The following is a 14,898-nucleotide window of genomic DNA, read 5'->3' as shown; positions in this document are numbered from 1 at the left end:
GTATCACTGGTAGTTTTTGAACTTTTGATTATAAATATAATGGAGATTAAATTATAGACAAGAGGCACACTTTTTAATTACAGATGCAATCTATGTTCTTGGAATCTGGAACTTCTTATTGCTCTCTAATTGCTAAAATGTTAATTCATCTCACCAACAGAGAACCTGTGAAGACAAAGATAAAGAAAGCAACCCCCAAGCTGGTGGACATAATCTCACATTCTGGGCCCACAAACCTTCTAGACATAAGGCAGAGGCATAGATGAATTGTCACTTGCAATACATCTCATTTCCCTGGTATGTAAATGATCCTAATATTTTTTATGGTTTTATTTACATAACATGCATATTGCAAAGAGTTAGTAGCATACATTTTATCTGTGAAACCACCATTTATCTTCAAATAACATTTTAAAAATATAATTGTAAATGTTCGAAAACCCTGGGGTTATCGTATAAGCTTTTGTAATATTTACCTGGTTGTATGAGTAAGTCCTTTTTATTTTAGAAAATCTGAACACCTGAAATTAACCTTCCTTATTATCATAGTACTGACATGTGTTGACCAATATCTAATAGCTGTAAATGATAATTGATTCACTTCCTAAACTATCCCCAGATCCCTCTAATCATTTGTCAGTGCTGATGGTATCTTATCAGGAACCTTTTACTGAAAACTAATTACCGAGTCATTAGTTAATGAGTTATGCTCAGTGCAACCAGCTCTCATACATAAGAAGTTTGGCATTTGGCTTTAATTTTGTGAGATGCCCTTTGAACAACAGACATTTTGATAAAAGCTGGTGCTTGTATTTTTGTTATAACCACTTAAACTCTGAAAACCTTTGATTTACATGAAAGCATTGAAGGGAAGCCTGCATATATTTGTACCATGGAATAAATTCATAAATAGATAAATCATGAAAGATTCCCATATAGTATATTTTCCTATTTGATTTGTCCAGCTATGTATTGTAAAACCTAAATGCTTTGACCTACAGCCACTTATATTGTATCTTGGTGAGTGTACTTCTGAGAAGCTACCCAGGAATATTGATACAGAAACACACACAATATTGTGAAAATGTAAGTACATCCCATATTTGGACAAAATTTAGATCTTTATTCTGCCTAAAGATAAAAGTAATATATTTGAACAAATGACCAACAAGCATGAAACCGTTTATTTATTGTTATTATCTAAAATAAGTAAATGCAGATTTGCTATTTGCTAAAAGTTAGTACACATCTACATTTACCTCCATTTTAAATCAACAAAAAAGAATCTGGCATTTCTAAATAGATGCCAATGATTAGGACCTCCTTAGGCAGTATGCAGGTAAAATGTGTAATATTAAAACCTCAGACATCTAAGGATTTATTTAGTAAAACTGGAGAATGCAACATCTGTCGCAGCTCTATATCATGATAATCAGCCTCCTTATGGCATACAAGTAATCTCCAAACAGTGCGGACCTCTGAAAAAAGAGGCAATGTCCTTGATGACGAAACGCATCAGACATCTATGTCACGTCACAAGTACGCCCATGCTGCGGCAATCTTGCTTGTTCACGCTGGGAGTCATCTGCCTATATGTTAGTTTTTATGTTTATTTTTTCTTCAATAAAAAATCGATATACTACACTATTGGAGTTCTCTTTATTCAGAGATCCACACTGTTTGGAGATTACTTGTATGCCGTAAGAAGACTAACAAGGCTGATTATCCTGATATGCCATCATCATTATAAGTACATCTCTTGGTGATTCATGATAGGCTGCTATATGCTTATTCTGGTGAGGATCCCGGGGACATCTCTCTACAGGCTGAATTTGACCACTCTATAATTTGAGGGTCAAATTGTTCCAGTAAGCAGTTTACTTGAGCACTGTGGTGGATTAACCCCTGGATGTGATATCCTCTCTGGGCATGTGATCTCTCTCTCACTTCTCCTTTTTTCTTCATACCTGCAAAAGGATTACCTGTATCCTATTACCCATCATCTTTTTCCTAGTCATGTCCTATTTATGTGAGTTCCCTCAGTTTGTACATAGTGTATCATAGTTAGGTTGTTGGTTTGACTTTGCTTCACTGCCACATTTATTTTTTACTTTGCTATGCTATGCTTTTGGTCTGTTGGTTTTGGATTGGTGTTGTGTGCATCAATAAACATTTTAATCTTATGTGATCTGATTCTAGTTTCCTAACTACAGCTACACTGATCTGGTCAGTCCTGCTACCACTGGATACCTGCACTCAGTATCCCTCACAAGGAGGTAAATTTGCAGTTGAATCCACAAATAGAGTGTGAATTAACTTTCCCACCCTCCCTGTCTAATCATTTTTTAAATGTATTTCTTTTTCATTCCACTATAAGAAAGCGTGCTATTTTTTTTTTACCACTTCAGCTCTGTTAGGTTTTACCATCTTGATGACCAGGCTATTTTTTTGCTATTTAGCACTGTGCTACTTTAACTTCTAATTGCACCATCATAAAACAATGTAATTGTGGATATTTTTTTTCACAGCTCAGAGCCCTGTGTTGATAATCACACTGAGCTCGATTGGACACAGCCGATCAGCAGATCCCAGCCAAGAATCATTGACCTGAACTTGCTGACAGACTTCCACTGTGTAAAGCCTGCTATCTGTGGAAGCAGGTAGCAATGTACCAGTACCTCACTTTGCCTGCATGGCGTGCCCATCTGCAGTATATGACCTTAAGTGGTTAAATGGAAGTCATGGCAGAAAAAAAGGGGTTTGGATGTGGCATCTTTGCAGATGGTCCAGCTGAAAAATGATAAAGGTTACCATTACAGGTATAGTGTAATCTCTTAGATGATAGGTTCACCTATAAAAAAAATTAATAAATGCAGGTAAAAAAAATTGCATTTTTTATTTTTTGCTAAGGAGCCTGCAGAGCATTGCATCTGTGATCAGCAGATTGCAGGTGCAATGTCTAGCTCCTGCAGACTCTCAGCATAGCCATCTGCCCATACCTCATATGAGTAGACAGTTACCTGGGAGAAAGAAGATCAATGGGCTTTGAGGATGCTCTGCAGTGCCCGCGCTGCTAATTGACAACTACCAGCTGTCAGCCGGAATGGCTGATGGTACTTGTAGGCATTTATTCATAGGAAACTGCATGAATGATTCAGCCGCATTGACGGTACCCTGCATGGCTGCGCTATTTTCAAATAGTGACAGTGGGTGTGAGGAGAAGATCCCAGGCCTGCTGTCACAGGGAGGGGGCAGCGGGGGGAGAGCTGCAGATGCTGGAACATGTTACATGTTCCACCCTAAAAATGGGTGGGACATGTAACATGTTCCAAAAGTGAACATATCCTTTAAGGTAGGCTACATTTATGTAACCCGGTATATTATGTAGTATGTCCATTATATGCTATGAATTCATGGTGAATTGCCTCTGAAAATGTGTGATGTGTAGCTAAGGACCGTAAAAAGAATATTGACATACTGTATATGGAGGTTGTATTGAATTGTTATTTATCATACATTTGTACCTTTTTGTACATTTTTGATAAAAGACTTTTATGGCCATTCAACTCAAAAGAAAAATTGTTGGGTCATTTAAATATGCTTCAGGATTTTGTTCAGTGTTAAGTAGTAGCTAGCATCTCTGTCTGCAATACAATAGTGAAGAATGCAAAAATTTGACAGGTTAAATTGTCTTTGACTTTATCCAATTATAAGAACACCCGCATAGATTGACAGCAACATTCAAGGCCTACAGAAACGTATTTATCCTCCTGTAATGTAGTAGTCCAACTCAAGCTCCAGGTGTCTGGATCAGACAGATTTGGTATTCTCGATGTTATGCCAAATATGTTGTAGATTGGTATTTAAGGCAGTCAGTTTAGGACCATCTCTTCATTTGTATGGACACCTTAACCACTTAAGGACCGGAAGGTTTTACCCCCCTTAATGACCAGGTCATTTAAGATTTATGTCATTTTTTTTTTACTAGTAATGGCGGTGATGAGCAATCTTTTGGCGGGACTGTGGCATTGCGGCGGACAGATCGGACACGTAACTGACACTTTTGAGGGGACCAGTGACATTACTACAGTTTTCTTTCTTAATAAAACTGTTTGTCGATAATGCACCATGGTGGTCCCCTCTGTTGTGTCCCCATATTATTGAGGTAAAAGACACCCGAGATCATAACATCCAGCAAGCGCGCAGTGTTCCCAAGCAGGACCTTAACACAGGATAGTTCCAGGCTTTCTTCCAAGCTCTGTCTGGTAAGAGTTTAGGCATTACCTGTGTGCAAGTGTGTCACTTGGGTGACTTGGAATCTCTCTGCAGCCGCATGATCTCTGGAGCAGTGATATTTCTATATGCCCTTAAACTTCCATCTTTTGGTAAGAGGCTAAGCTGGTGGTGGGTCTCTGAACCTATTCTATCACAAGGCTTGCACTTTCCAGATTGAAATTGTGTTTACAGCACCGACTTATTGGATGGATTTATTTTCGTTTGGACTGTTTTATCACATTTATATGGACACTATTGTTTGAGAAACATTGGTGTTTCACCGGGCTGTTTATTGATTTACACCAAATAGATTTTTATTTGGACATCTGGTCACATATACATTTGACAATTTGTTTATATTTTATTTCACCAACACATATATTTTTATGCTGTGTTATTAGTACTCCTAGGGCTAGCGCACCTGATCATCATCTTCACATTACTACAGTAATTAGTGCTAAAAGTATGCACTGTTACTGTAATAATGACCCTGGCAGGGAAGGGGTTAACGGCAGGGGTGATCAAAGGGTTAAATGTATCCCTAGAGGGTGCTTTCTAATTGTGTGGGGGATGTACTTACTCTGTGTTTTGTTATTCTGTGTTCCTAAATAGGAGGAACACAGAAACCCTGTGTTCATCACTGACAGAATAGCGGTGTGCCGTGTTTACTTTAGCAGACCGCCGTTCTGTCTCCATGGGGAGCGATCGCGGGTGCCCAGTGGACATCACACCTGCCGGACTCGCTGATTGGTTCCCCCTCTATCCCTCTAGCACACACCTTCACTAACTGATACACGAAACGACGTACGGGTACGTCGTTTTGCGTAACAGAGCCGACCCGCCGCTGTATAACTACGGTGGCTGATCAGCAAGTCTTTAAAGTAGCAGTTCAGCCTAAAACTAACTATCTCTAAATCTACTGGCAGCCACATTCTAAGACTAACCTAGGAAAAATTGCTATACGTACCTTTTCTAAAGCCGATCAGGTCCCGTCTCCAGCGATGGATGCTGTGTGCAGAGGACAGCCGACAACAGCTGTGAAATGAATGGGAAGTGACGTCATCTATATAGTTACCATGGGGCTTCCGTTGTCAGCTGCCTCTTCTGCACAATCCCACACACAGAAGCCACCCCGCTAACAGCTCAGCATGGGAACTCACTGCAGAAGCTTCAGAAAAGGTTTGTATAGCAATTCTTCTTCCCAGGGTTAGATAGGTTAGTCTTATGCCTCGTACACACGCATCGATTATTGGCCGTGAATTTTCGGCCAACGTCCGATCGGCCGATTTTCGGCTTGTTTCGGCTTCCGACAACCGACTCCGACTTTTCGGCCGAAAAAAATCTGGTGTGCAGGCTATAAAATTTTTGTTGGCCGTCAACACAACGGCCGATTTTCCGTCAGTCAGTACAGATTTCGGCAGACAAAAATCTGATGAGCAAGACTGGGCATGCTCAGAGAAGAAAAAACACACGGAAAGTAAACCAGCACATGACATCACTTCTGAAGTTGGTTTTTGTTGGCCAAGAAAATTTGTGTGCAGTCTAGGCACATTCCAACCAACAAAACACCACTCTGGACAAAAGTCGAACGATCGGTCGGCCGATAATCGTTGCGTGTGTACGAGGCATAAGAATGTTGCTATGCTGCCTGTAGATTTAAAGTTAGTTTTAAGCTGAACTTCTACTTTAATAGCTAAATGGTAAACAGCATCAACAACTGTGTAATACATGGATTCAACAATGAATGAATGAGCAAAATTGTAAACTACTGTTCCTACAGATGTGAAAGCACCAAGGTTATTTAAAACATACAAAGCTAAGCCATACCTTTGAAGAACAGTGCAAATACTCACCTTTCCTGCTGCATGTTTCACCAAACGCTACTCTAAGTCTGAGAAATCTTCTGAAGTCTACTGGAAAATTGACACTTTCAGCAATATTGATCTCTAGGGTCATAAACTGCCCTCACTAGTTCCTCCTGCTGCCCTGAATGCATCACAGAATACAGTAGTGATATAAAGGTCAGCAAGGAGAAACCGTGAAAGCTGCAGGGGACCCGATCATTTATTTTAAAGTGAGATCCATATGACCTTTTGACGGTACAACATCACATAAACATGCATACTTGTAGACTATAATTGTGGCATTTGTAATTCAAGGGAACAATAGACTTTCTGACTACCAACAAACCTTACTTTTTTTTTTATTACATCAGGCCTAACATGTGATATAGGAAAATTATTTTGATGGGCTACTTATTTCTACTCATCCCTGAAGATCACAAACCTCAACCAATATGGTCACTATAATGCATCCATGTACAAGTGTAAAGCATTTTGAGCACTGCATTAATAATGTTGAATTGCATTGTGCATTTCTTACAAACATTGTATATTTTGTAAGATTTTCTCAAGAAAGCAACTTTGTATTCTTTTCTTTTTGTGTTATGCCCCATTCACACTGGGGCGATCCGACTTCCCGGGGCGACCTCCGAGGTCGCGGTGTGAGCAGCGCGCCGCGACCTCGGAGCGGCCGGCACGGACTTCATAACATTGAAGTCTATGACAGTCGCTCCGGGTCACCCCAAAGAAGCTCCGGACCCTTTTTCTAAGTCGGAGCGACTTGTGTCGCTCCTATTAGAACGGGTCCGCAGCTTCCCTATGGAAGGCGACCTACGGCGACCTGTGAGGTGACCAGGTCGCCTCACAGGTCGCCCCAGTGTGAACGGGGACTTAAAAAAACTGATACATTAATTAAAAGTAGCTACAACTGCCTTCTTTGTGAGAATTTCACACTTTTACAAAGCCTAGAGGTGTAATTAATTATTTTTCACCAAATACATACAAACAGAAATATGAAACATGAAATGCTATGCTTATATTCTGCATTAATGCCAAAAACTTGTAGTCAGTACTCTCTATTCTACATTGCATATTTCAATAAAAAAAAAAAAAAAACTGCACTTTCTATAACAGAAGCACAGCGAACATGATTCATGAGCACAATGAACAATACCTTGATGTTTATGGAATGAGACCCTGATGTCAGCAATACATAAACTTTCTGAATAGAACACATTGCGAAGGCAGAGAGAGAGTATCTGGATGTCTGCTTCTACAAAGCCTGAAGGACATCATTTGTACAAATCTGTGACAGGAAGGTGACATTGTTGAAAAGATTTCAAGACAAGTTTTCAGTACCATCATCTGAACCGTACCATGTTCAATTGCCATTCTTTTGAATTCTTTGTTCCACAGATAACATCTAAATGAAATATATATTATTGGAACCTTTTGTCACCCTTTAGATTTGTGAATTGGTGCAATCTACCACTGAATCCACCATTGCTAAAGGAGAGATGGAAAGTGTTTGCTAAGGGCAAAGGTGTAAAAAAAAAAGTGTGGCTACACATTTGTTTTCCAAAGAATAATTTAATGATGGCTCAATTACTTATGCATTTGTGGTAAAAAGTATGCCCTTACCTTTCCCAGAGCATAATATGCCATCTGATGACTCACACTGACTCTTGCTCTCTTCTTCAGTCATATTACATTTTCTTGCATGTTGGCATAATTTTCCAAACCAACCAGCCTCACAAATGCATCGACCACAGGAGCAAGTACCGTGTTCTGAAAAACATTTATAAAATGTCAACAGTGACAGAATAGCATTAGACCACTTTCTAATCTGTTTATAAAACTTTCCATATTCACATAAAAAAAGATATGACTGATGGAGGAGCAGCTGTTGCATACATTGAATAATGGGACTTTGTCAGGCTTACTCTCTAAAAGTAGCATAAAGACCAATGAGAAGGTGCTAAGCATTTTGTTAGCTGATATAACTACAGTATAGAGTGAGTTATTGTACTTAAAGGCCCAATAACATATGCATGTTAAATAAAGCTTTTATTTTTAGAAAATGATCCTGTTATCTGAATGCTTATATAAGGTATACCGTGTATATATTATAAGCTTAGATTGCCAATAATTGTATATGTGTAGTGCTACCCTGAAGGAGCCGCTGATAGATTTGGGCCCTCTGCTTTTTCCTTGGCCCTAAACAGAGCCCCATTCCTGCTGACACCACCAAAATACCCTGGGTGGGGAGTCTTCTGGCAGTTACACAAGAAAGATACACACTGTGATAAAAATGACCAGGTTTTATTAGTAGTAATATAATGGTAATGCAATGCAACAGTTTAGAGGTTATACGATGGACACAGTGAGTCAACACAGTAACAAGACAGTACAGTGAATACCCTTTAAAGTGTGGCCACCTACGTCCTGCAAGATTAAGGGCATAAACCTCTGACTAGGAGATCACAAACCTCTGACTAGGAGATCACTCCGCAAGTGAGACATGTGTAGGTAAACAAGGAAATGAAATGGCTAGCTCACTTGCAGGCCCTCAGTCAGCAGAGTCTAGTTTTAAGCCTCAGAATCTGTTAGACTGTTTGCAAACCAGTATTACTAATAGGAACACCTTGGGTATGAAATATTATATAAATTGATTTTTCTGCCAACTTAGTTGGGGCCCCTACATTGGCATGCAATGCAAGGTGCTGCCTCTTTAAGATGTGGACTGAACATGATAGTTCCCTTTTGAGAGGCAAAGTTGTTGACACAGGTCACTTTAAGAGATGAGGTTGTTTGCACAATCCACTTAAGGATAGGAAATTGCAGGCAAAGGTTACTTTAAGATATAGAGTTGTTGGCAAAAGTCACTTTATGACATGAGGTTTTTGGCACAGTTCACTTTAGAATAGGAAATTGTAAGCAAAGGTTACATGGCAAAAGTCACCTTAACCCTTTCACTGCCAGGTCCATACGACGTACGGACCTACAGTACTGCTTGCAGCTGGCCAGGTTCGTACGCCATAAGGACCTCATTTCTCCCTCCCCTATAAGCTCATGGTCACTTCAATGACCATAAACTTATGCCAGAATTGTTCAGCAGGCCCTGCTGAACAATTCCATATTTCTGATCAGCGGATTAGGATTACAATCCATTGATCAGAGTTAATAACCTCAAATATGACCGCCCCCCCCCCCCCATGCTGCTGCTTCCCTGTCTCCAGCCTCTCTATCTACTGCCTCTCCCTGATACCTAAAACTGCTCCCCCCACTCTTGTTTCCCATCCCCTTCATTCCCCTTCTTCTCTTCCAGCACTGATTTCGATGATGCAGAGCAGACACAGCCCGGTCTTCTCTATGGGGCGACCAGATGGAAACAGACCACCTGTCCATTTCCATTGCATACCATCCAATCCGATCTGCTAGATGGATGAGGAATGGTATCTTCATATGTCTGTTTTTAGCAGACTGGATCGGATTGGGTGCAGGCGGGTGTAAACGGATACATGTCCATTTACATCAGCCTCTCCATAGAGAACAATGGGTGGTTCGATTGGGCCCACTTGAAAAATGGACAGGCAGACCCGATTGGTCTGCTTGTGTGAAAGGGGCCTAAGGTCTTATTCACACAGGGCATACACAGCATACCTTTACAGGGTTGCACAGGTGTTCCGTGTTTCTCTGTGTAGGCAGTCCCATTGATGTCATTTGGGATGTAGCAACTGTGTGGACAGACCTGTTTCTCCCAATTTGACATCCATGTAGGTCCGCGTGCATGTCCCTGAGCTCACGCTGCCTGCGTTCGGGGTCGTGCACCCACAGCCACACGGATGTCAGATTGGGAACAGCATCTCTGCCTGTGGAGCTGTTGCATCCTAATTGACATAAATAGGACTGCCTGTATGGGGATGCACGGAACACCTGTGCAGCCCTATGTGGATAAACATGGCCCTCCATGGGGGTACACTTTAGTTTGCCACATGTGAACGAAGCTTTAGTAGTAATTTAGCAGGAATTTTGTAAGTCATGTTGTGTTTATGTGCACTATTAATGGTTTTAGCATATTTTTAGTGAAAATAGCTATATGATGAACATTTGCGCAATTATTGCGGTGCCCAAAAAATCAGTAGCACTTTTTTTATTCTACAGGTCACGTGCTTTCAAAACTGTCTAGTTTGAGGGGTCTTTTCAAATTCGGAAAGCTGTAAGTCAAAAATGGTAACCTCCGGATTTTTAGAGTAAATTTTTTTATTTACTGTTTTGCGTACCTTCACTTTTCACCATTTCACAAAAAGGTGCAATTTAGGATGTACAAATATTTGTTATTTATTAACCTAATACAGTTTTAACTTTTATATTTACTAGGAATTTATCAGGAATTTTGTACATTTTGCCATGTATGAATCCACTATTAATGATTTTAGTGAAGTTTTAGCGAAAATATTGTTTTGATAAACATTTGCGCAAATATTGCGGTGCCTTAAAAAAAAAAAAAAAAAAGTTAGTACCTTTTTATTCAACTGACCATTTGCTTTCAGAAAATATATGTTTTTTTTTTTTTTTTTGGGGGGGGGGGGTCATTAACAAACTCTGAAAGCTGTAAGTGGAAAAGTAAAACCTCCAGATTTTTAGAGAAATGTTTGCGTATATGTCCGATTACAGGTTTAGCTTTTAAAATTTAGAGGGAACTTAGCAGGGATTTTGAAAAAAATGCTGTTATTATCTACTAATAAAGATTTTAGTGCATTTTAGCGAAAATATTGCTTTGGTAAACATTTCATGGGGCCTTAAAAATAAGTAGCACCTTCCTTTTTTCTACTGGTCCTATGCTTTCAGTAAATATATGGTTTGGGGGATCTTTAACAAACCATGAAAGCTGTAAGGGAACAATGAAAACCTATAGATCTTTAAAGAAATGTGGTTATTTACATTTTTGCGTACGTTCCATTTTTACCATTTTGAAAAACGGCGTCCTTAAAAAATTACAAATAGTGGTTATTTATTAAGTCAATACAGATTAGCCTTTATATTTAGTAGGAATTTTGTAAAATGTGCTGTGTTTTTTATCTGCTAATAATGATTTTAGTGTTTTTTTAGCAAAAATATTGATTGATAAAAATTTGTGCAAATAATATTGCACCCTAAAAATCAGTAGCACCTTATTTTTATTCTACTGGTCAAGTGCTTTCAGAAAATATATGGTTTGGGGAGGTCTTTCACAAACTCTGAAAGCTGTAAGGGAAAAATAAAAAAGCAACAGAAAAATTGCAAAAATGGCCTGACGAGCTAAGTTTAAAAGTGGAGCACAGGGCCTGGCAGCAAAAGGGTTAAATGAATAGATCTGTAGGTGTAGTTCACTTTAAGGGGTAAGCTTGGTCTTAAACATCAAAAGTGCTTTCTTTAGATGGCCTGGGCCAAGGTGGATGCAGCCACATGGAATTGATTCTGCCTAGCAGGGAGCAAGAAGTTAACTTCATTGAACAACCTGCTGGAAGTAAAGGTGACAGTACACAGCGCAAAAAGGGTGTAAAATGCCAAATGTGCAATAATAAGTAGAATGAATTGTTTACACATATGGCCTTGGCGTCGGGGGAGGGAGCAGGTGTGGTCGCCTCCCTCGACGCCGAGAAAGCATTTGATTCTGTGGAGTGGCCATTTCTTTGGAAGATCTTAGCTAGCTTCGGGTTTGGCCCTAACTTTGTGTCATGGATTAAGCTTCTTTATGGGAATCCCACGGCTAGGGTCCGCACTAACTCATCCCTGTCGGATAAATTCCCTCTATTGAGGGGTACCCAGCAGGGATGTCCGTTGTCTCCAGCCTTGTTTGCCTTGGCCCTGGAGCCGCTCGCGATTATGTTGCGGGCGGACCCACAAGTCCGAGGCATTAAGGTGGGTGTCATAGAAGAGAAGTTGTCCTTGTATGCAGACGACACTTTGATTTATTTGGCTGATGCTTCTGCCTCATTACATAGGGCCCTACAATTATTCGACATCTTTGGTCGTTTTTCAGGTATACGCATTAACTGGTCTAAGTCTGTCCTCTTTCCACTACATCCATTGGTACCTTTAATTGATACTCAGACACCGTTGAAATGGGTACAGGATATGGTGTACTTAGGTATCAAAGTGGGTCCAACATTGGATGTGTATCAGCAAAATAACATCGACCCTTTAGTCTCACAATTAAATAAAAGGTGTGCGTCATGGCGCATGCTTCCTTTATCCCCGGTTGGCAGAATTAATTTATTAAAAATGAGTTATCTTCCGAAATTTTTGTATTTTTTTCATAATTCCCCTAATGATATGACTAAAACTTTTTTTTCAAGATTAGATAGTATGGTAACAACTTTTGTATGGGCCGGGCGTACTCCATGAGTCGCAAGGCGTACGTTATATCTTCCACTTGCAAGAGGGGGTTTAGTGTTTCCTAACTTTAAGTTGTACTTCTGGGCGGCTGTACGGGTGACGGTCCGGTGGTGGTTCTCCCAGCCCAAGTCTAACTCCGCAGTCACACTAGAAGCAGCATTGCTGGGATCCTATGCGGCCCTTAGTAATCTGGTTTTTCGGGGTGAACGGGCACATCCTCAAATAACCAGTCCGATGAAGACGGTGCTGCGGATATGGACTCGGGCACGGGTGATATATAACACACCTCTACATATATCCCCCCACACTCCGTTGTGGGGTAATCCTAATCTATTACATTTGTATCAACTTCCTGATCCCCAGGTATGGGCTGCCAGAGGGATTGTGACCATGAAACATGTTATTAAAGATGGAAGACTTCCAGGGTTTGAGGCTCTCCAGTTTACGCACTCATTGCCTCCCACTATGGGATTTCGTTACTGCCAGCTTAGTCATGCTATGCGGGCTCAGTTCCAAGGCCCTGTTGTCTTGGACACGGACCCTTTGGAGAAAATGTTAACTTTTAAGGTTATAGGGAAAACTCTCTCTGCTATATATCTTATACTTTCAACAGATCATAGTCAGTCTCTTGAGAAAACTTATAATAAATGGAAGGATGACATTCCAGACCTGACTGTTGAAGACTGGGAGGACTTGGTTAATAATTATATTCCCTCAATGATAGCGGCCAGGGATAGATTTATACAACTTAAATTCTTACACAGAGCATACTACACGCCGCAACGTCTTGCTAGGATATATCCTATGAAAGACCCCACCTGCACCAGATGTGGTCGTGAAATTGGTACCTTTTTACACGTTGTTTGGTCGTGCCCTGAGCTGGCATCCTTTTGGAAAGTGGTGACGGATACCATTGGGGAAATTTTTGACATTATGATTCCTTTGGACCCAAAGGTAACTCTATTGAGTAACCTTACAGAAGTGGTTGGGGATAAATATGCTAAAATGTGCATTACGTATACCCTGTTTTATGCCAGGAGAGTAATCCTTTTGCGATGGAAGTTACCTGAACCTCCCACCCGGTCAACCTGGATAGCTGCCATTACTAAGACACTTCCATTCTACCATTTTACATACGGTAGTAGGAATTGCCCAAAAAAATTTGATAAAGTGTGGTCAGCCTGGATTGATGCTGTAGGGGTGCCAATGTCACCTGCTCTATAATGATAGAAGCAGGAATTTATTAATTAACTGATGATTTCTTTTAATTTTTTTTTTTTTTTCTTCTCAAATTGTTTTGTTGATATTCCCCTTCCCTTCCTCTCCCAATTCCTTTTTTTTTTTCCTTCTCTTTTTCTTTTTCTTGTGTGTTTGTATGTATGGATAAATTTTTTTTTTTTTTTTGTGCAGAGTAATGTACTGTAGATGTTTGTTCTGTTTATATGTTTAATAATAAAAGAAAAATCTATTTGTAAAAAAAAAAAAGAAATGTTACTGGTACCCCCAAAAGTGTCAAAAATTATCAGTCAAGGGTCCGATCTGTCCGCCGCAATGTCGCAGTACCGCAAAAAAATCGCAGATCGCCGCCATTACTCGTTAAAAAAAAAAACACCAAAAATGACAAAAATCTTTCCCTTTGTTAGTAAACGCGATAACTTTTGCGCAAACCAATCAAAATACGCTTTTTGCGATTTTTTTTTACCAAACATATATAGCATAAAACAAATTGGCCGAAATTTTTTAAAAATTTTGATTTTTAAATTTTTTGGGGGGGGGGGGGAATTTCATATAAAAAAAAGTGAAAAATATTGTTATTTTTGCAAAATTTACGCTATTTTTTTGTTTATAGCGCATGATCAAAAAATCGCACAGGTGATCAAATACCACCAAAAGAAAGCTCTGTTTGTGGGAAAAAAAGGACGTGAAATTCGTTTAGGTAAAGCGTCGCACGACCGCGCAATTGTCCGTTAAAGTCATGCAGTAAAAAATCGCAAAAAAACCCCTGGTCAGGAAGGGGGTAAAATCTTCCGGGGCTTAAGTGGTTAAAATCCATACCAGACCCAAAGAGTCTGATATAGAATTTGGAGGGACCCCATGCCAACTTTCTTCGGTTGTTGTTTTTGCATGGAGTTACCCCTTAAAATTCTTAACAGACCTGAAAAGCCTTAAGGCATCTCCCCTTTCTTAGCAACAATTGACAGGAGAAGAAGGCATCCGTCATATACAGTATTGGGGAAAAAACTCACTACTATATATGAAGTTTAGCTCCTCCCAAAAAGGCTAAAAGTCCCATGTTAGGTTAAGCTCTAGGAAAATTCAGTCCAAACCCGGAGTTGTCCCTACACCTGACACTCTTGTTTGAAATTGTTTTGTTACTGTACTGTCTGCCCTTTATTTTGTA

At 39.9% G+C, this 14,898-nt stretch overlaps 1 protein-coding gene across 1 annotated transcript in view; it reads right to left on the bottom strand.

Annotated features, from left to right (window-relative positions):
• The window catches only part of ITGBL1 (integrin subunit beta like 1), a 414,064-nt gene that overhangs the window by 43,943 nt on the left and 355,223 nt on the right, over positions 1-14,898 (bottom strand). The window contains exon 9 of the mRNA XM_082245389.1: positions 7,758-7,904. Within this exon, the coding sequence (XP_082101515.1) occupies positions 7,758-7,904 (147 nt within the window). The remainder of the gene's footprint in view (positions 1-7,757; positions 7,905-14,898) is intronic.

This window comes from Pelophylax lessonae, assembly GCF_965119305.1.
Source record: "Pelophylax lessonae genome assembly, chromosome: 2".
Taxonomy (NCBI): domain Eukaryota; kingdom Metazoa; phylum Chordata; class Amphibia; order Anura; family Ranidae; genus Pelophylax; species Pelophylax lessonae.
This window is presented reverse-complemented; position numbering and strand designations above follow the sequence as displayed.